Source organism: Sapajus apella, unplaced genomic scaffold, assembly GCF_009761245.1.
Source record: "Sapajus apella isolate SASKATOON/1434 unplaced genomic scaffold, GSC_monkey_1.0 scaffold15, whole genome shotgun sequence".
NCBI classification, from domain to species: domain Eukaryota; kingdom Metazoa; phylum Chordata; class Mammalia; order Primates; family Cebidae; genus Sapajus; species Sapajus apella.
In genome coordinates, this window is record NW_022436955.1 from 29,055,278 (window position 1) to 29,074,656 (window position 19,379).

Genomic DNA, 19,379 nt, shown 5'->3' on the forward strand with positions numbered 1-19,379 from the left:
GGAGGCCGCAGAGTGGAACCCTGGTCTGAGAAGGCAGTTTTGCTGTGGATAGCGGGAGCCCCTCCCCAGGGCCTGGGAACATTCTTCCCCATCCGCCCGTCCCTGCCTGTCCATGCCCCCTGCCCTTGGGATGTCCTCTTGGCTGTAGCCAGCAGTCACCCAGGCCCCGAGCCCTCTGGCCTTCCCTGTGCCCTCCCCCCTTCCCTGTACCCTCCCCCCATTACCAGCCAGGCCGCAGCCAGCCGTTCGGTCCCCACACCATCTGCGAGGCTGAGGGGTTGTTTCTGAGGTGGTGGACGAGTTCTGGGGTCGGTCGTGGCGCTGGATATAAACAGTGTGCCTACGCAAACCCCTGGAGTACGCCCTTAAGGACGGTCAATTATGTTTGTTTCTGACATTTAAAAACAAATTCATCTTTAGTTTTTTATTTATTTATTTTTTTTAGACGGAGTTTCGCTCTTGTTACCCAGGCTGGAGTGCAATGGTGCGATCTCGGCTCACCGCAACCTCCGCCTCCTGGATTCAGGCAATTCTCCTGCCTCAGCCTCCTGAGCAGCTGGGATTATAGGCATGCGCCACCATGCCCAGCTAATTTTTGTATTTTTAGTAGAGACGGGGTTTCACCATGTTGACCAGGATGGTCTCGATCTCTTGGCCTCGTGATCCACCTGCCTCGGCCTCCCAAAGTGCTGGGATTACAGGCTTGAGCCACCGCGCCCGGCCACAAATTCATCTTTAAAAAAAAACTCCGCCAGGGTCACCCTGAGTGGCTGCCATTGGGCTTCCTCGGCCACCACCGTGCTGCGTCTGTGCTTGGCTGAACCCCCACCTGCCTCCACAGCCCAAAGGGAACCCCCAGAGGGGCACTTTCTTCTGTAACCACCACACCCACCATGCACTCGGGGGCTCGCTCGGAACACTCGGGCTTGGGGTCTTGGCTGCCCACGTGCAGGCTGCCTCTCAGCGGGGCAGGGTGCTTGGCCCGGCTGGCCTGTGTGTCCTGGGACGTCCACAGCCCCAGCTCATGACACCACCTAGAAACGTGCACTCTCCTCCGGGGCTCTGTGTCTGGCCTGGGAGGTGCCACCTTTGGCTTTCACTCGGGGACGTCGGGCTGGGTCCTGTGTGTCCTGCCCCGGCTCCTTTCTGTCTGGTGGCAGTGGGTGGCCCTGGTCACCAGAGCATCTGTGCTTTTTGCCGAGTGACTAGGGCCCGTGGGGCGAAGGGATAGGGAGTGCCTGGGGCAGGGTAAGCTGCTGACCTGATCCGGCCTCAGGAGGGGTGTCTCCACCGTCCATCGGTCTTGGGTAGGGGCCCACGAGGCTGGTAGACCTGGTGCTCTGGGGGCTCACTTGCAGCCCAGCGAGTGGCTGTCACCGTGGCTCCTGCTCAGTCTACCTTCTTCTTCTCCACAGGGTCCTCACTGAGCAGCGAGTCGTCCCCCGTGTCCTCTCCGGCCACCAACCACAGCTCCCCCGCCAGCACACCCAAGCGTGTGCCCATGGGCCCTATCATCGTCCCCCCTGGGGGCCACAGCGTGCCCAGCACACCCCCGGTGGTGACCATCGCCCCAACCAAAACCGTCAATGGCGTCTGGAGGAGCGAGAGCCGGCAGGTGAGTGGCCCGGGGCAGGGCGGGGCACCCGGCATCCTCTAAGGGGAGGTTGGATGCGGCATTTGTTGGGGGCTTTGGAGCTTTCAAGGTTGAGCTGAAATTCGGAAGACACAGCCCCCTCACCCTGAGCGTCGGTCTCCTTCTCTGCCGCGTGGGGGTGACGTCACCTGGCTGGAGGCCCTGTGCAAGTGAGGGCAGCGGCCTGCACATCAGTCAGAAGAAACCATGGGCTGGGGGCCGTCCCCAGTTACTGTCTCCTGTTCTGGAGGTCACAGGTTCATGATGGGGGACTGGCAGGGCTGGCTTCCCCAGAGGCATCTCCTGGGTCGCTGCTGGCTGCCTTCTCGCTGGGTCATCTGGTGTCTGGGTGCTGATCTCCTCTTTTCGTGAGGACACCTGTCAGTTGATTTAGCGCCTACCCTGATGGCCTCATCCTGGTTTAATCGCCTCTTTGAAGACCTTGTCTCCAGTGCAGTTCCTTCTGAGGTCCTGGGCATTTGGGCTTTGTTTGACACGCAGACTTGGGCAGGGCTGGGAGTCCAGTTCAAGCTGTAACGCTGTGGCGTTGTAAGGGGGTGTTTGCAGAACACTTGGCAGACTGCAGCTGTGACTGTCATGGTCTGTGCACTGAACCAGGAATTGAGCCCGGAAGCCGTCAGAACAAGACGTCTGCTGGGTTTTTTGTTTCTGTCTTACTCTGGGGCTCCCAGCAGAAGCCCCTCCCCCAGTTTTCAGGGCTCCTCATCTTAGTGGGCCCCTTCCCACTCGCTGGTGCTTGCCCACATGGAAGGAGCTGGCATTGGGAGCTGCTGTCTGCCCTGCCTGGGGACCACACACCCTCAGGTGGCTCCCTGCGGCTCTGCATGTCTCCCCACTGCAGCTCCCCAGCGCCCCCATGCCCGCATGCAGCCTGGAGTGGGCCCTCCGTAACTAAGAATGATTCTCAGTGGCCGCTCTCGCCTGGACTTTTATGCTGAGTTCCGAGAGGGAAGCCCCATTTGGAAATGCTAATTAAACCGCAGAGAAGACTAGGAGGAAGGGGAGAGAGCGGCCGTCTCAGGGGGATGTGGGTGTCGGAGCCACCTGGTCATCACCAGGACCTGTCTCTACCCCCAGAGGTGGGAAGAGAGCCAGCCTCAGTCCACAGGTGACAGCCCTGGGCAGGCCCTGATCCAGGGTCCCTGTGGGGTCCCTAAGAGCTCTGGAGTGGGACCCCTGGGACCTGAGGTTACCTCTGCTGCTTTCCACGTCTTCTCTGGCTGAGGGGACAAATCTGCCTGGGGTCCTCACCTTGCTGGACCCCTCTGCCCTTGAAGCCTCTCTGTCTTAGTTTCTCTTCCCCATGTGTGGTCTGGAGCCAGAGGGGCAGGGCATGGCCTGGAGGGTAGACCCTGGCCAGAGGGGCCTCCACACCCCGAGGGGCATGGAGCAGCCCAAGGCAGCGCTAGTCCTGGTTTCAAAGAGGATGAGGGAGTTGTTACCAGCTCCCTTGTCTCCAGAGGCCACCCCCGGGGTCAGTCTTGACCCCAGGGACCCTGAGTCACCTGACGCAAACAGCCGAGGCTCCATGCACCCCCAGTGGTGGGGCCTGGCTGGTGGCACCAGGGCTCGCAGCTCACAGGAGGGTACTTTCCTGCCCCAGCCTGGACCAGGAGCCTCCACCGGCCGGGACCCCATTGCCAGCCACTGCCTTGAGCCCAACCAGAGCTCCAGGCTGAGGCCCAGGACACCTCAAGGAGGTTCCAGCGCCTTTGCCACTGACTCCTGTGCCCTGAGCTGGTCCCTCTCCTCGGAGGGGGTCCCTCTCCTTGGAGGGGGTCCTTCCCGCCTCAGGAATATTCAGCAGCCCCAGAGCAGAGCGGGGGAGCGACAGATCTGCTCCGGCAGTTTACCACCGCGGCACTTAATGGAACATGGTGCCACTGGGGAGGGCTCGGGGACAGGAGCTGGATTAGCAGGTGATGTACAGCTCCTCGCTCAGGCACAGAGGCTCAGCGGGGAATTTAATCCTCTGTGGGAGCGGGGAGGCGGAGAGAGGATTCCCCTCCCAGAGCTGTGACTGGGAACCGTAGTGGCCTCTGAGGCTGCAGGTGCAAGCGGGGGTCACCGGACGGGAGGCTTTTTGGCCTCTTCCCAGGGGCTCCCCTGTCTCCCAGGTAGTATGAGATGAAAAAGCCTATTTTAAAGCTAACAGGGCATGTCCTGCCTGTCTGACTGTGGAACCCTTGCTCTAATCACCCGAGAATGACGGATTTGCCTCCTCCCCGCAGCCCCCTCTGCCCCTCCTCCCCTCCCACCCCACCGCCTTCTTTCTTTCATCGTTGCAGCTGCGCCTGCAGCCGCTGCTCAGAAATGAAAAGCTGCCTGCAGATGCGCCGTGATGTGCCTATCTGTCAAGACAGAAGTGGGACCTTGGCCGCTGCTGTTGGGGTGCTTTGGGGTGGCTGCCGGGCCTCCCGGGCCTTTCCTGGGTGGGGGGCAGCTCTCTGCCTTGCTCCAGGCCCCGCTGACCTAGTTCCCAGGTGTCTGTGCCAGGCTTGGCCGGGTGCCAGCCAGACGGAAGCCACAGACATGTGTGTCTGGCTTGCCGGGCCCCTGCCCTGCCTGCTGGCTGCCCCCCCGCCCACCTCCCGGACTCCCTGTCTGTCCTCAGCCAGGCCAGGAAGGTGCCATCTGGCCTGGCCACTTGCAAGCAGGGCTTTGTCCTCAGCTGAGGGGAGAAGGGGTTCAAGGGTGTGTCTGGAGCGAGGAGCGGCCCCTCCCTGTGGCTGGGGCCCTGTACTCTGCTGTTTGACATGTCCCACAGCGTGGGGAGCATGTGGAGGAAGGCGGCAGGCCTGGGTCCATCCTGGGGTCAAGGTCTGCCCTCCAGCCCTCTTCCGACTCAATCAGTTGGATGCCGATTGCCTGGGCTGTCGTCTCCCTCATGCCCTGGCCAGGGGAGGCCTCAGCACCAGCCTGGGAGAGGGAGCCCAGGTCCCCTTGGTGCTTGAGCAGGCGAGAGCCCGTTCTGGGAGTCTGGAAGCCCACTAGCTTTGGGCCTGGTGTTGACTGGGGCACTACCTGGATGCTGGGGTCCAGGGGCCATTCCATCTTGTCCAGCCCATCCCAGACCCTAGGGACAGGGCGTGTCCTTCCTCGAGACCCGGTCCTCAGCTGTTCAGTTCTGTGCCAGGTAGGGTAGAGGCGTGAGGGATGACCTAGAAGCCCTATCTGGAAGTGGCCTCACAGGGCCAGTGTGGGCGGCTGAGCCTGGCTACTCATCTGCCCTGTCGGGCTCCCACCCTGCTGATGCATTCCCAGCTCGCCTGTGCCCAGCTGTGCCATGGACCCCACTGCCCTTTGAGCGGCTGCCGTGATGGGTACATGCCATTGATGTGTGCATGAGGCGTTCCAGGATGGCCAGGTCTCCTGATGCCAGGTTGGCCCGTCGGCCACTTCCCCGGTTGCTGACAGAGGCTGGAGACCCCAAGGCCAGGTGCTGGCCCCTGAGTTGGGGGGCGTCAGTGCCCGTGTGTGCCTCCCACCCTTGAGACCAGCACCCTGGAAGAGCAGGTCAGAGGTCATGAACCCAGGAGGACCCTGCAGAGAGTGGGGGCCCGGGCTGAGCCCTCGGGAAGGGAGCAGATGCTGCCTCTCATTGAAGATTCCAGGCGGCCGAGGCTCCTCCAATTAATCCTCACTGCCTGTCTCCTGGAGGGTGGAGCTTGGGAGGAGCCGGCCGGGCCTGGCTGCGCTGCCTCTGTGCGGGTACCATGTGTCACTGCCGGGTCACTGTCTGCCACCATGAAGATGGATAGGCCAGGAAGAGGGGCTGGCGGGTCAGGGACACAGCTCAGCTTCTGGGAGGCAGATGCCTCTCCGTGCTGGGGCAGATCTCAGCCCTGCACCGTCACTCCTGCTGATTTGGTGGGGCGACAGTCACAGGCCCCTTGTTTGCCAGGTATTTGGCATTTTGTAGCTCAGGGAGGCAGAGCAGAGCGCTGCCTGCTAATCAGCATTCGTTACCCTGATGTGGCCACATGGGATGTGAGGAAGGGCAGGGAGGCTCAGGGGGGCCAGTGTGGCCATGGCTCTCAGATACCCCCAGGTCGGGGTGGCGCTGGGGCTGAGAGCAGCTGCCCCGGCGATGGAGTGACGCCTTAGCACAGCCCCTGTCTGAGCCACCCTAAGCCTTGCCCCGCCCCTTCTTAGTCACACGAGTAACAGGAAGAAGCAAGGCTTTTCCCACTCTGGTTTCTCTGGGCCGGACTCTGCGTGGATGGGTCTGAGGGGGACGGCCTTCCGAGTGGCTGGGGGTGGCACGGCCCATTCTTAGACTTGGCGGGGACCTCAGCCAGGAAGGTGGGCCTTGGGCTACCGCCTCCTTCTGCTTTGTGCCTGGAGCAGACTCCTCATCTGAGTCTCCTGGGCCACCTTGCCCAGCTAGGCATTTTCTGTCCAGGTCCATTTTCTGTCCAGGAGCCTAGGACGGGTGAGCTGTGGCCTTCCCTGTCCCACCGTGTGTGTGAAGGTCGGGTGCAGGCCAGTTACAGGCCAGCTGCTGCCTGTTCTGCTGGGCGCCAGGGCCAGGGCCACCCCAGGAGTTGGCTGGGAGCAGACCAGCACCTTCAGCCAGGGGGCAGTGCCAGCTTCCTATGGCCTCTACCCTCCACATGGGCACCAGGGGCAGGACATCTGAGATGGGGGTGGGCGGCTGCTGGCACAGCTGACATCTTGCTTACATGACGCACTCACTTCACAGCATGCTAGGTGCCAACAGCATCCACTTCCCCGGATGTGGGCACCAGGACAGGTAGGAGGCAGGAGCTCCTGTCGCCCCGTGTGCATCACCTGCGCACGCTGTGGTTCTCAGTGGGGGGAAGGGGGTTCTACTTCTTCCACTGGCCTGAGGAGGCCCAGGGAGGGGGACAGGAAGGCCCTGAGACGGGCCTCACCCCATACCTGGCAGAGCCATGTCCCCTTCCTACGGTTCTACCTCCCACGTCACCTGCACCATGTTTTGTGTAGAAAGCCTTAGGGAAAGGATATTTCTAGAACCTGAGCTACATCCAGACCTGGCTCTGTCCTGTGTGCACTGGCCTGTACCAGTTCCTGCCCTGACCGGACACTCTCCTCTGCAGGACGCCGGCTCCAGGAGCAGCAGTGGCGGTCGAGAACGCCTCATTGTGGAGCCCCCGCTCCCCCAGGAGAAGGCAGGGGGCCCAGCCATCCCCTCGCACCTGCTCAGCACCACCTACCCCTTCGGCCTCTCCCCCAGCTCGGTCGTGCAGGATTCCCGCTTCCCGCCACTCAAGTAAGTCAGCCAGTGGGGTCTTTGTGAGGCAGCCAGGCGGGGACACAGTCTTCAGGGTCTGGGTCCCCAGGCAGCCTGTGGTCTGTACCAGGTGAGGCTGGGCCCGCCGGAGGGTCATCGGCCTCTGCAGCCGCTCAGCCCCGGGGTTGGAGCCCTGTCTGTGCCCCTCCATGCTGAGGTGGTGATGGCAGCACACTGCCCACCCTGCTTCAGCTCCGTTCTGGTTCTGGGTGCCAGGAGTCTGGGTGCCGGCTGAGCGGCAGGGGGGATGCCGGGAGGTTAGCCATCCCCTCAGCAGGAGCAGGTCTCCGCTTACCTGTTCCCACCTCGCCCACTGTCCTGGCCTGCAGCCTCCAGCGGCCTGTGCACCACGTGGTGCCCCCCAGCACCGTGACCGAGGACTACCTGAGAAGCTTCCGGCCCTACCACACCGCTGACGACCTCCGCGTGTCCTCACTGCCTCCCCTAGGCCTGGACCCGGCCACCGCCGCAGCCTACTACCACCCCAGCTACCTGGCCCCGCACCCCTTCCCCCATCCGGCCTTCAGGTGAGGCGGCCCCCGCGTGCCCTCTCATCCAGGCACCAGTCTAAGCCTGACAAGACGGAGCCCGGTGGGAAGGTGTTTCTTACAGCCTGGAGGCCAGGCTCCCAGGGGAGCATCTAGAGCGGCCCCCAAAATCGTCCCCAGCTTTGAGCTCAAATTCAGCCCTGATGGCCCACTGGTGAACAGTCCCCTTGGTGACTGTGCCGTCACTGTTGAGAACAGGGCTTTGCCTGTGGGAGGGGTGCTACTTGGCCATGTGGTGGGAGAGCCTGGGTCCTTGGAGAAGCTCCACACATCCTAGCCAGAGGGGCCTGTAGTCACGACACGGACCGCCCCACGTCAGGGCAGCCCAGCCTGCTGGCCGGCCTCGGAAGGGCCTGCGCGCTTGCTGACTCTCAGCCGAGGGAGGTGGCAGGTAGCGTTCTGGATCCCCAAGCTGTCGGCACCCAGCGGCTTCTGGCATTAAAGGGCTTTGGGGCTAACAGCAGGTGCGGCTTTCGCCTCCAGCCATTTTGCCACGTTCCCCACACTCAGGGAGGTGTGCGTACCTGGCCAAGGCGCACCTGTTGACAGGGCTGGGTCTACCCCTTGGTTTTAGGGTTTGGTGCTCACGGCCCTGTCTTCTCCACACAGGATGGATGACTCCTACTGCCTGTCCGCCCTGAGATCCCCGTTCTACCCCATCCCCACCCCTGGCTCCCTGCCCCCACTGCACCCGTCAGCGATGCACCTTCACCTCTCCGGGGTCCGCTACCCCCCCGAGCTCTCCCACTCATCCCTGGCGGCGCTGCACTCGGAGCGCATGTCCAGCCTCAGTGCGGAGAGGTAAGTGTGTCCCGGCCCGGGGAGCCCCTCTACCCTTCCTGTCCCTAGATGGCAGCGAGGCAGAAAGCCTGGGCTGGAGCCTGACTGGGGTCCTGGGCCGTGCCTGTCCCGTTTTTCCGCCTGCCAAATGGGACAGTGATTGTTGCAGTTCTGTGCTCTGAAACAGCGCCTGTCTCGGCAGCCGTAGACGCCTGCTCTAAGCCCACGGGCCGAGGCGCTCTCGGGGCGCTTGCGGGTGTTGTAAGCCACTTTGATTGTATGGACCTTAAGTTCTTCTGCACCAGCAAAAGTGAGGGAGATGCTGCTCACCTCCCGTACAATTTGGATCGGTGCCCTGGCTCGTTCCTGGGCATGCTTTTTAAGGGCCTGCCCAGGTCCCCGTCTTGCTCCTGGCGCAGCACGGCCCCAACTCTTTCCACACACTGCAGGCTGCAGATGGACGAGGAGCTGAGGCGGGAGCGTGAGCGTGAGCGCGAGGCTGACCGCGAACGGGAGAAGGAGCGTGAGCGTGAACGGGAGAAGGAGCGTGAGCAGGAGAAGGAGCGGGAGCGTGAGAAGGAGCGCGAGCGGGAGCGGGAGCTGGAGCGCCAGCGGGAGCAGCGGGCCCGGGAGAAGGAGCTGCTGGCCGCCAAGGCCCTGGAGCCCGCCTTCCTGCCTGTGGCCGAGCTGCACGGGCTGCGTGGCCATGCCACCGAGGAGCGGGGCAAGCCCTCGGAGCAGCTGACCCCAACCCGAGCAGGTACCTGGGCGCGGGTGGGCTGTGCCAGCCGAGGTCTCAGCCACCCATGGGGAGGAGCTCTGATCCGCAGCACGTGCCAGTCGCCATGGTGTAAATCCTCCCCTGCTGAGTTCACCCGAAAAGCCTGTCGTAGCTGAACACAGAGTAGGGAACAGAGGCACTTGGACACATGATACAGACATGGGTGTAGGCGACCCCACGAGCACAGCTGTGAAATGTAGCCAGGGTATTAGCAAAGAGTAAGTTTTGAGTGCTTTGTTAATTGTAATATAATTTATGTTCCTGTTCAGTTTACAAATAGCTGTTTAGTAATAACAACCGGCTTTTGCATGTTTCCTAAAAATTTAACAGTCTGCTCTTTGAGCCAGTGTGAGCTGGCTCTGGCACCCCACTGGCTGGGCAAGACGTGCCAGCCAGCCATGGAGCGCCTCCTTCTAGGGACAAGGCATGCTTCCTGAAAGCTCCCATAAGGCCCTCTGGAATCTCTTGGTTCTGGCTGTGGGAAGAACCCTTTGGAAGGGTCTGGTTTCTCTGGGCAGTTGGGTGAGAGAGGCGGGGGATGGAGCATGCCAGCCCGCGTGGCTGAGACCCTGACGACTCTGCTTCCCCCCACAGAAAAACTGAAGGATGCCGGCCTGCAGGCGCCCAAGCCCGTGCAGCACCCCTTGCATCCGGTGCCCACCGCACACCACGCAGTGCCCAGCCTCATCTCCAACCATGGCATCTTCTCTCTGCCAAGCAGCAGCGCTGCCACGGCCCTGCTGATCCAGCGCACCAACGAGGAGGAGAAGTGGCTGGCGCGGCAGCGGCGACTGCGGCAGGAGAAGGAGGATCGGCAGTCTCAGGTGTCGGAGTTCCGGCAGCAGGTGCTGGAGCAGCACCTGGACATGGGCCGGCCCCCAGTACCTGCAGAGGCGGAACACAGGCCCGAGAGCACCTCCAGGTGGGCCCGGGCAGCGGGTACTCACATGTGTGAGCCTGGGGAGGGAAGGAGGGATGAGCCTTCATGTTCAGATTTGTTCTGTGTGTATTGAGCACCTGCTGTTTGCCCGACGTCCCGCCCCAGCGTTTCTGCCTTCCTCTTTCATTTCTGCTCTTTCATGTTCACGTTACAATGCCTGTCTTGCCTGTGGGGAAGCTGAGACTGAGGAGGAAAATGGTTGCTCAGAGGTATCCCCACCAGTAAGTAAGGAGAGCAATCAGGTCCATGTTGAGAGCCAGGCCCTGCCCACGCAGCCTGGACCCGTTCCCAGGAGGCCATTCACAGCAGCTGAGAGCTCGAGGTGGAAGCTTTAATTACTCATAATACCTGTTCTCTCCATCCTCCTCTGCTTTTGAGCCTCGGCTTTTTTTTTTTAAAGAGAAGGGGACGGCTTTTGATTTTAAGGAAAAAATGAGTTTTATTGCTTTCATATTAATAATAATTCCCATTTTCTTTTTTTTTTTTGAGACGGAGTTTCGCTCTTGTTACCCACGCTGGAGTGCAATGGCGCGATCTCGGCTCACCGCAACCTCTGTCTCCTGGGTTCAGGCAATTCTCCTGCCTCAGCCTCCTGAGTAGCTGGGTTTACAGGCACGCGCCACCATGCCCAGCTAATTTTTTGTATTTTTAGTAGAGACGGGGTTTCACCATGTTGACCAGGATGGTCTCGATCTCTTGACCTCATGATCCACCCGCCTCGGCCTCCCAAAGTGCTGGGATTTCAGGCTTGAGCCACCGCGCCCGGCCCAATAATTCCCATTTTCTAGCCCTTTATTCCCAGGAGACTTTGTGGCGGTGCCTGGGAGCCCAGCTGCAGACACAAGTCTTACGAGCTGGGCCCGAGTGCCACCGAGCCTGCCTGCTCCTGCCCTGGTGCCGTGCTGCTCCCAGCTCCCGCCTCACAGCCCCCTGGGGCTCACTCTCAGCAAGAGTGGGTGGGGATGACCTGCCAGGCTTCTCTAGCTCTGGGACCTAAGGACACTGCTTCTGTTCCCTGAGCCTCGGTTTCCTCAACTGAGGAGAGTGGGGTGTTTTCTGAGCCTCTTTCCAGCTTTCAGGGCTGTGGTGCTGTCGTGGAATAAGAAACCCTCCGGCTCTGGGACGGGAGTGTGCTGCTATGTAAAATCTGCCCTCCCTTCCATTTGCCCCCTTGTCGAGTAGGGCAGCGAGGAAATGCATGCTGCTGATCAGGGATGACTGTCACTGGGCCCACCGCAGTCTCCCTGTGGCTCATGATGTCCAGCATGGCTGAAGGGAGGCCCCTTCTGCCAACTGTCCCTCTGCGTCTCAGCCTCTCGCAGCCCCCACCCCCAAGGCCTCTCAGGCTCAGCCTTGCCTGCTACCCAGTGGACTCAAGGCAGCCAGCTCCCCGCTGGCATGGCCTGATAACATGGGGGTGCCCTGACTCCTGCAGGCATCTTCTTCCTTGGAGCTCCCTAGGGCCCCAGTACAGGTGTTGCGACTTCGCCCACCCATGGGCTGCTTCCAGCCAGGGCAGCTGCACCATTTGGACCTGGGCACGGTGGGAAGCAGGGCCCAGGCCTCCCCTGGCTATGGAGATTCTCCTGTGGCCGGCTGCACACACGTCCTTACAGCAAGCTGAGCGGGGTCCTCACAGGGCCCTCATGCTCCAGGCTGGAAAAGTGTCCCGTGCTTGGTGTGGCACGTGCAGTATTTATTCTGCAGTTTTGATTCCTTTGCTGTTCACTTAAGGACAGGCCTTCTTCCCGTGCTTCCCTGTTGTATTCTCCTAAGAGGGGCGGCAACGCTGGATATGTCCCCAGCCTTGAGTCTGGAATTACTAGGGAGGGCCTTGGTGGCTGTGTTTAAACAGCACCGGGGCAGCCTGGCCAGGTGCCTGCCATGGCCTCTGTTTCTTCCTTCCCCTCAAGCCTTGCACAGGGTCACTGGGGAGTACTGGTCCAAACATCCTGTGAGTTTATTTTCCTTTACAAAAAAGAAAGCCAGGCACAGTGACACGTGCCTGTAGACTCAGCTGCTCTGGATGCTGAGGTGGGAGGATTGTTTGGGGCAATAGTGTGCTGTTACCTATTTGATATCCAAGGCAAGTCCAGCACCAATGCAGTGACCTCCCAGGAGCAGAGGGCCACCAGGTTGCCTGGTGAAGGAGGGGTGAACTGCCCAGGTTGGAGATGCAGCATGTCAAAACTCCCATGCTGATCCGTAGTGGGATTGCACCTGTAAATAGCGACTTCGCTCCAGCCTGGGCAATACAGCGAGACCCATCTCTATAAAAAAAAAAAAAAAAAAAAAAAAAAAGATAAACTTTGGAAAAACAATACTAAAAATAACCCTTTGAATAGATTAAATCTTGGTTTAAATGCACATAGAGAAACAAGTCATTTAGTGCAACTAAGGGGCAGCTTCTTGTTTAATGGAAGGGCTCCGATATTAGAAATCCCCTCTTCCCTCCCTGCCTCAGCAGGCCTTAGTCTAGGTCTTTGAAGACACTTTGTTTCGGGCCTCTGCCACTGGCCACTTGGGGTCGCTGCAGTTCTAACGGGGGCCACTGCAGAGCAGTCTGGGCACAGGCCCCATCCTGGCACTTCACTGTTGGTTTTGGCTCTGGGTTGGGCTGGGCAGGCACTGGAAGGTTGTGGCTTATGGCTGCCTGCAAGGGCAGTGGGGAGGGAAGAGCACTGGCTCTGTGCACATGGTCAGCCTGCCTTACAGGGCACAGCAGGAGGAAGGGACCGGTAGCAGGGCCGCAGCCTCGTACAGAGTGGGTTTCCCATGGAAAATGAGGATGACGCTTGCCCTTGGGGGGATTTGCACAAGCAGGGTGGGAAACTCAGCACAGTTGGGTCTGTCCTGGGCCCGAGCGGGTCCGCCTTCCCGAGCAGTATAGGCTTAGCAGTATAGCCTCCCTGACCTGTTGGAGCGGCCTGCACATACCTGCCACGGGTGTTAAAAGAGGAAATGGAGGGCCTTGCCTGGTGGCTCACTCTTGTAATCCCAGCACTTTGGGAGGCCGAGGCAGGTGGATCACTTGAGGTCAGGAGTTCAAGACCAGCCTGGCCAACATTGTGAAACGTCATCTCTACTAAAAATGGAAAAAATGAGCAGGGTATGGTGGCACACACCTGTAATCCCAGCTACTTGGGAGGCTGAGGCGGGAGAATCAGTTGAACCCAGGAGGCAGAGGTTGCAGTGAGTTGGCATCACGCCACTGCACTTCAGCCTGGGTGATAAGAGCAAAACTCCATCTCAAATAAAAGAAAATGGAGGACGGAAAACATGGTCCTTGGGGTGGGATGTGTGCCCTCTCCCTGCAGCCCTGCTGGCAGCGGCTGTCTATGGGGCTGTGCCATCTGGGTCATCTTAGGAGCGCAGGCTGCTGGGGAAGCCCATGGAGGGCTGAGGGGTCTTTTCTCCCTGACTGATGGGTTGGTCTCACTCCCTAGGCCAGGACCGAACCGTCATGAGCCAGGTGGCCGTGACCCTCCGCAGCACTTTGGGGGGCCACCACCTCTGATTTCACCCAAGCCCCAGCTCCACACTGCACCTACAGCCCTCTGGAACCCCGTGTCCCTGATGGACAACACCTTGGAGACGCGGCGCCCTGAGAGCCACCCTCTGCACAGCCACCCGGCTGCATTTGAGCCTAGCCGCCAGGCAGCCGTACCACTGGTGAAGGTGGAGCGGGTCTTCTGCCCGGAGAAAGCGGAAGAGGGGCCACGGAAGCGTGAGCCTGCCCCCCTGGACAAGTACCAACCACCTCCGCCACCACCACCACGAGAGGGAGGGACCCTGGAACACCAGACCTTCCCACCCGGGCCTGGGCCCTTCCTTGCTGAGCTCGAGAAGTCCACCCAGACCATCTTGGGCCAGCAGCGGGCCTCCCTCCCACAGACAGCCACCTTCGGGGAGCTCAGCGGACCCCTGAAGCCTGGCTCGCCCTACCGGCCCCCAGCACCACGGGGCCCTGACCCTGCCTACATCTACGATGAGTTCCTGCAGCAGCGCCGGAGGCTGGTCAGCAAGCTGGACCTGGAGGAGCGCAGGCGGCGGGAGGCCCAGGAGAAAGGTCTGCCGCCCCGAGGGCCCCAACCTGCTCAGGGGGAGCGGCACAGTGGGGAGGGGGAGCCTGCGTGCCAGCCACCAGCCCCTTGTGCTTTCTGCCTGGGGTAGTCCCAGGCTCCACGTGGCAAGTGCGCTGGCTTCTGTGTAGCAGCTTCACACTGCTGTAGGGGAGATAGACCGTAGGCCCCATGCCTGTCCTGCCTCCGTGCAAATTGTCCCAAAAAGCCAAATCAAAGCCTGCCTGTAAAGACAGTTCTGCAGACATGCACGATGAATAAGTGATGAGCAGAGACTAATAAGATGGTTTTAAATATTAATAGTGCAGCATAACAGGAGTGCTGGCCTGGGCCCAGCAGGGACTCCACATCCAGGGCTGTCTGCAGCAGGTGGGCCAGGGCGGGGAGGAGGTGGCAGCTGGCACTGTCCCGGGTCAGGGCAGGAGGTCAGGCACCTCATTCCCATTTCTCCTTGGGGCGGAGAGTCGTCGGCCGGCACTCCCCGAGAGCACCAGGAAGAGCATCTGGCAGTCTCGGTTGTGAGGAGAGAGCAGGGCTCCAGCCCCGTCTCTTTCCTATGCTGGACACTCGGTCCCGTCCCATGCCGAGCTCACCTGCCCCTTCACTAGAAGCTGGGGCACAGGCCATCTTCCTGGTGCGCGGAGGCTGGATGGAGGGCCCGGCTAGGCTTCTCTCCCCTTCTCACTTAGGAAAGGAGGAGGGGGCTACCCCAGTGCCCCTGGGCAGGGGCTCTGCCGTTGTCTGTGCATTTGAGAGCAGGGGCCTGTGCTCCTGTCCTCTCCCAGGGGTTGGACCCAGACGGCCACAGCAGGGGGCAGTGCATGTGCACAGGCAGCGCTATGTTGCCGTGGACATGGCCCCAGGCCTGTGTGATGGATGGTCCCTGCCAGGGGGAGGAGGGAGGTCTTGCCAGCCCAGCGGACCGCCTAGCCACTTGGAGGCCTCTGAGGGCCTTGGATCCCAGGGAAGCCTGGTGCCTGCGGTCGCGCAGAGCCCTAGGACTGGGTTAGTGGTGGCTTCCACCTGGGTGGAAAGGAAGTGGCCTTCGGGGTGCTCAGGTTCCAGCAGGCCTGGCCTGATGGGTGGGTTGCAGTGATGTGGCTGGAGGGCATGTCCACTGGACAGATGAAGGCTCTTTGTCCAGCTGAATACAACCATTTTTCATCAGGGTACTACTACGACCTCGATGACTCTTACGATGAGAGCGATGAGGAGGAGGTCAGGGCCCACCTCCGCTGCGTGGCCGAGCAGCCGCCCCTCAAACTGGACACGTCCTCCGAGGTACTGGGCTCTCCTCCCCACAGACGTACACTGGGCTGGGCTGGGCCCCCACATCAGTGCCTACCTCCCAGCTTTGACACCCGCAGCCCTTCCCACCGGTTCTAGGTTCCTCTAGAAGTCCTGGCAGGGTTGGTCCCACCAAGCTGTAGCCAGGCACAGCCAGCCATGGCACACAGACTTCGAGGACCCCAAGAGGGGGGCCCGGGACAATGAAAGAAGACCACTGCCAGTGGCTTCCAACTCCTTTGTTTTCTTTCCCAATCTAGAAGCTAGAGTTTTTGCAACTTTTTGGCTTGACCACCCAACAGCAGAAGGAGGAATTGGTGGCCCAGAAGCGGAGGAAGCGGCGGCGGATGTTGAGAGAGAGAAGCCCGTCACCCCCCACAGTTCAGAGCAAGCGGCAGACGCCTTCACCAAGACTGGCGCTGTCCACCCGCTACAGCCCTGATGAGATGAACAACAGTCCCAACTTCGAAGAGAAGAAGAAGTTCCTGACCATCTTCAACCTGACCCACATTAGCGCCGAGAAGAGGAAAGGTGGGGCCTCACCAGGGTAGGAAGGTTGGGGCTCAATGGGGTGGGCGTGCGTTTCTGTAGCGGCAGACACCAGGCAGGATCTGGGATCACTCGGCTGGAGGCTGCCCCTTCACTCTTCCCAGCTCCTGGGGACAGCCTGTGCTCGTGGAAGCTCTCCGCAGCAGCCCTTACCTGGCAGGCTTTGCTCGGAGAACCCCCACTGTCTTGAGCTGAGGACTGCCTTTGTCACTCATCCATCTCCTGGCGCCCGAGAAGGTGCTCTTTGAGCCGAGTGTGCCAGTGACTGCACAAGGCATGAGGGGAGGTGCCCGGCATTCGGGTTCATCTTGCTGCAGGCTTTTTCTCTTGCTGGACTACTCAGGTGGTCAGCTGGGCGTTGTGTCTTGGTGGCCAGAGGCCTGGGGAAGCTGCCAGGCAGCGCAGCACACACTGAGCAGATGGCTTGCCTTAAAAGATGCTTCCAGTTAGTCTGGCCACACAGGGACATGCTGGGACAGATCCTCTGGGCTGGAGTCCACACAGCAGAAGAGACAACGCAGCTACAACCCCCACTTAGTGTTTTGACTTCCCTGGCCCGTGACGCAGGCTGGTTCTGTGCCTGCATGGTGACGTTCCTGGCCCTGCCCCTTGGCGAGCCTCCAAGTCTTCAGGGATCCCTGGCCTCCGCTGTGAGAGAAAGTGAAAGGAAAGCAGAGTTACCTTGCGGTCTTTTCGCTGCTTCAAGGTGTCTGTCAGGGTGCAGCCATTTCCTTTCTGCTTTGTACCAGTCAGGAGGTGTTCTTTCTCTTCTCGGGCTGATGCCGTGTTGCTTGCCGGCCCAAAGTCCTAGATGCAAAGCATCTTTTGACGTGGCTGCATTTTTACAGGAAAAAAATTCAGGGCAATGCAGCCCTTAAATGTCAGAGTCAACAAGGGCCGTGTGACACCAGGAATCTGCTCTGTGTAACAGCATGGGGTCATCTTTCTTTCTCAGGAAGTGCCGGGAGGGAGGGGGCCAGGAGACGGCACCCTGCCTCAGAGGCTAGGCCTGGGCCTTTGGGGCATTTCCTGGTGTTGGGGCCACCTTTTCTCACTTGAAATAAAATACATCCTCACACACCACCACTGAGGTCCGTGGGCACAGTGTTTAACAGAGATGTAATCACTGCATAGACAGCTGTCTTTCGAGCACGTCTAAGACTTTGTGTAGTGGATGCGTGTTAGTCTGGGCTCACTGTAATGTGGTGCCTTCTTTTAAACTGGGCCTGCCTCATCGCACCTGCTTTCGGTTTTTCTGGCTTTAGCGCTTTACCTGCCCATCAGGGCTCTGCTAGAATCCCAGCATCTTTCCCTCCAAAAAAAATGATGCAACTGGCTCGTTAATCTTAGGCTGCTTTTCCCATAGACAAAGAGAGACTTGTTGAAATGCTCCGTGCCATGAAGCAGAAGGCACTGTCACCAGCAGTGGCCGGCTCCTTGACAAACTCTCCGAGGGACAGTCCTGCCGTCTCCCTGAGTGGTAAGGGAAGGATAGCCCCACCTGCTACCACCCAGGATCATCCTGAGGGCTGCGCCGGCTTGGAGGCAACCACTCGAGGTCCTCGTCAAAGTGGCCTCCTGCCGACTGTCTTCTGCCATTCTTCTTGCACAAGTGTACCATCCTTGCACAGTTGTGACGGTCCTGGGGACACAACATCAGTTTGAAGGCGGGCTCAGAGTTGAGGGGAGGGTCTGGCTTCTGTGGAGCTCAGTGTGAGGTCCACTGTGGTGGTAGTAACCTGTCCTTCAGTCATAGCACAGTAGGTCACACAGAGCCCACTCCAGTGGCCCCATCCCAGGAGGGTGGGCGTGCTCTAGGCTCTGCCTGTGCCCTGGTCCTGCCACTGGCCTGCCTGCCCTGGCTCTCCTCCTGCATCTTCGTCTTACTCACTCTGCCCTCTGGGCCCCGCCGGCACCTCCTGCCCTGCTTTCCTCCTCTTACATCTCTGGTCGAGCGACCTCTGTCCTGTCCAGTGTCGCAGGGAATCTTTATAGTTCATCCCAGTTCTTGGCTCCACACGCAGTCTCTCGTCTGGTTGGAGTGAATCCCTCTCTCTCACAGTCCCGTGGCTGGGGGACTTGCTTCTTCCTACGGATCTGTTTTTCTTGGGATATCTTTCAAGGATGGACTTGCCACCAAACACCACCGTCTTCAGAGCGGAGCCACGTGCGCAGCGGTTATTTACATGTTCCCTGGGTGTTGGTTCTTTGCACTAGGTCTTTATTAAGAGTAAGCTCTAGAGATGGGGATCTGCGTGCTCGACCCTCAGCCTGTTAACTTGCATCTCTTAATGTTTTCCTTCACTTTCTGTCTCTAAAAGAAGCAGCCACGCAGCAAGCCTCTCTGGACATGGACAAGCCGGTTGGTGTTGCTGCTTCCTTGTCTGACGTCCCAAAGGCCGCGGAGCCTGGGAAGCTGGAACAGGTCCGGCCCCAGGAGCTGTCAAGAGTCCAGGAGCTAGCTCCTGCCAGTGCGGAGAAGGCCAGGCTGAGTGAGGGCCCTGGAGGCAAGAAGAGCCTGAGCATGCTTCACTACATCCGGGGCACTGCACCCAAGGACATTCCTGTGCCGCTGTCCCACAGCACCAATGGGAAGAGCAAGCCATGGGAGCCCTTTGTGGCGGAAGAGTTTGCCCATCAGTTCCACGAGTCAGTGCTGCAGTCCACCCAGAAGGCCCTGCAGAAGCATAAAGGTAATGAGGCTGCCCGTCCTTACTCGGCTCCTGCCTGTGCTTGAGGCTGGCCCCAGTCCCTGAGCGGCCACAGCTGCTCAGCCGTGGGCACCAATTTTTATAAACTCCAATCCCCAGAAGAAAATAATGTTGTTAGTATGCCAAAACCATGTTTGTTTGTTTTACTCCACACTCTAAAAGCTGAACTTGTAGGTGAAAAGCATTTTTAGGTGCCAGCACTGATGCTGTGCTGTGAGCAGGGGTGCATCGATCCGTAAGAGGTAGCAGCAAGGAGAGCAGCAGGCACTGGTTTTTGCTGAGATTAAGAAAGGTTCCCCAAAGGCAGGAAGAGTGCATGATTGGATTTTTACCAGCATTCATTTGAAAGAATCGTGTTTTTCAAGACAAAATGTTCAACTAGATTCAGATGGCCGCTACTCCTCAGGGTAGAGAGTCCCTTCCTTCCTGGTGGTATGTAAAGATGTCATCTCCGGCCCTCTGGATCCATGGGTTCCACGTGTTTGGATTCAACCAGCTTCAGATTAGACATATTTGTGGGTGGGGTGGAATTCCACAACATTCCAAAAGCAAAACTTGAATTTACCAAGCACCAGGTACTACATTGAATCCATGCAGATCAGGTGAAGTAGGGGCAATATATTAGGTATTACAAGTAATCTAGGTACAAGTATAGGCGGTATACTGGGTGTTACATTGTATCCATGTAGGCTCTATTCAGGTACTATGCTGTTTTCCGTTAGGGACTTGAACCTCCTTGGCTTTTGGTATTCACAGGAGGTCCTGCACT

At 59.5% G+C, this 19,379-nt stretch overlaps 1 protein-coding gene across 7 annotated transcripts in view; it reads left to right on the forward strand.

The window, feature by feature from the left end:
- Positions 1-19,379, forward strand: part of GSE1 (Gse1 coiled-coil protein) — a 498,642-nt gene that overhangs the window by 473,746 nt on the left and 5,517 nt on the right. For 6 of the 7 annotated variants that reach the window (XM_032284598.1, XM_032284600.1, XM_032284601.1 and 3 more), the window contains 11 exons: positions 1,416-1,615; positions 6,739-6,911; positions 7,262-7,459; positions 8,090-8,281; positions 8,710-9,020; positions 9,636-9,963; positions 13,428-14,050; positions 15,232-15,344; positions 15,611-15,881; positions 17,266-17,379; positions 18,221-18,592. In XM_032284598.1, coding sequence (XP_032140489.1) covers positions 1,416-1,615; positions 6,739-6,911; positions 7,262-7,459; positions 8,090-8,281; positions 8,710-9,020; positions 9,636-9,963; positions 13,428-14,050; positions 15,232-15,344; positions 15,611-15,881; positions 17,266-17,379; positions 18,221-18,592 — 2,895 coding nt within the window. The remainder of the gene's footprint in view (positions 1-1,415; positions 1,616-6,738; positions 6,912-7,261; positions 7,460-8,089; positions 8,282-8,709; positions 9,021-9,635; positions 9,964-13,427; positions 14,051-15,231; positions 15,345-15,610; positions 15,882-17,265; positions 17,380-18,220; positions 18,593-19,379) is intronic. The other variant, XM_032284599.1, reaches the window with a different exon arrangement.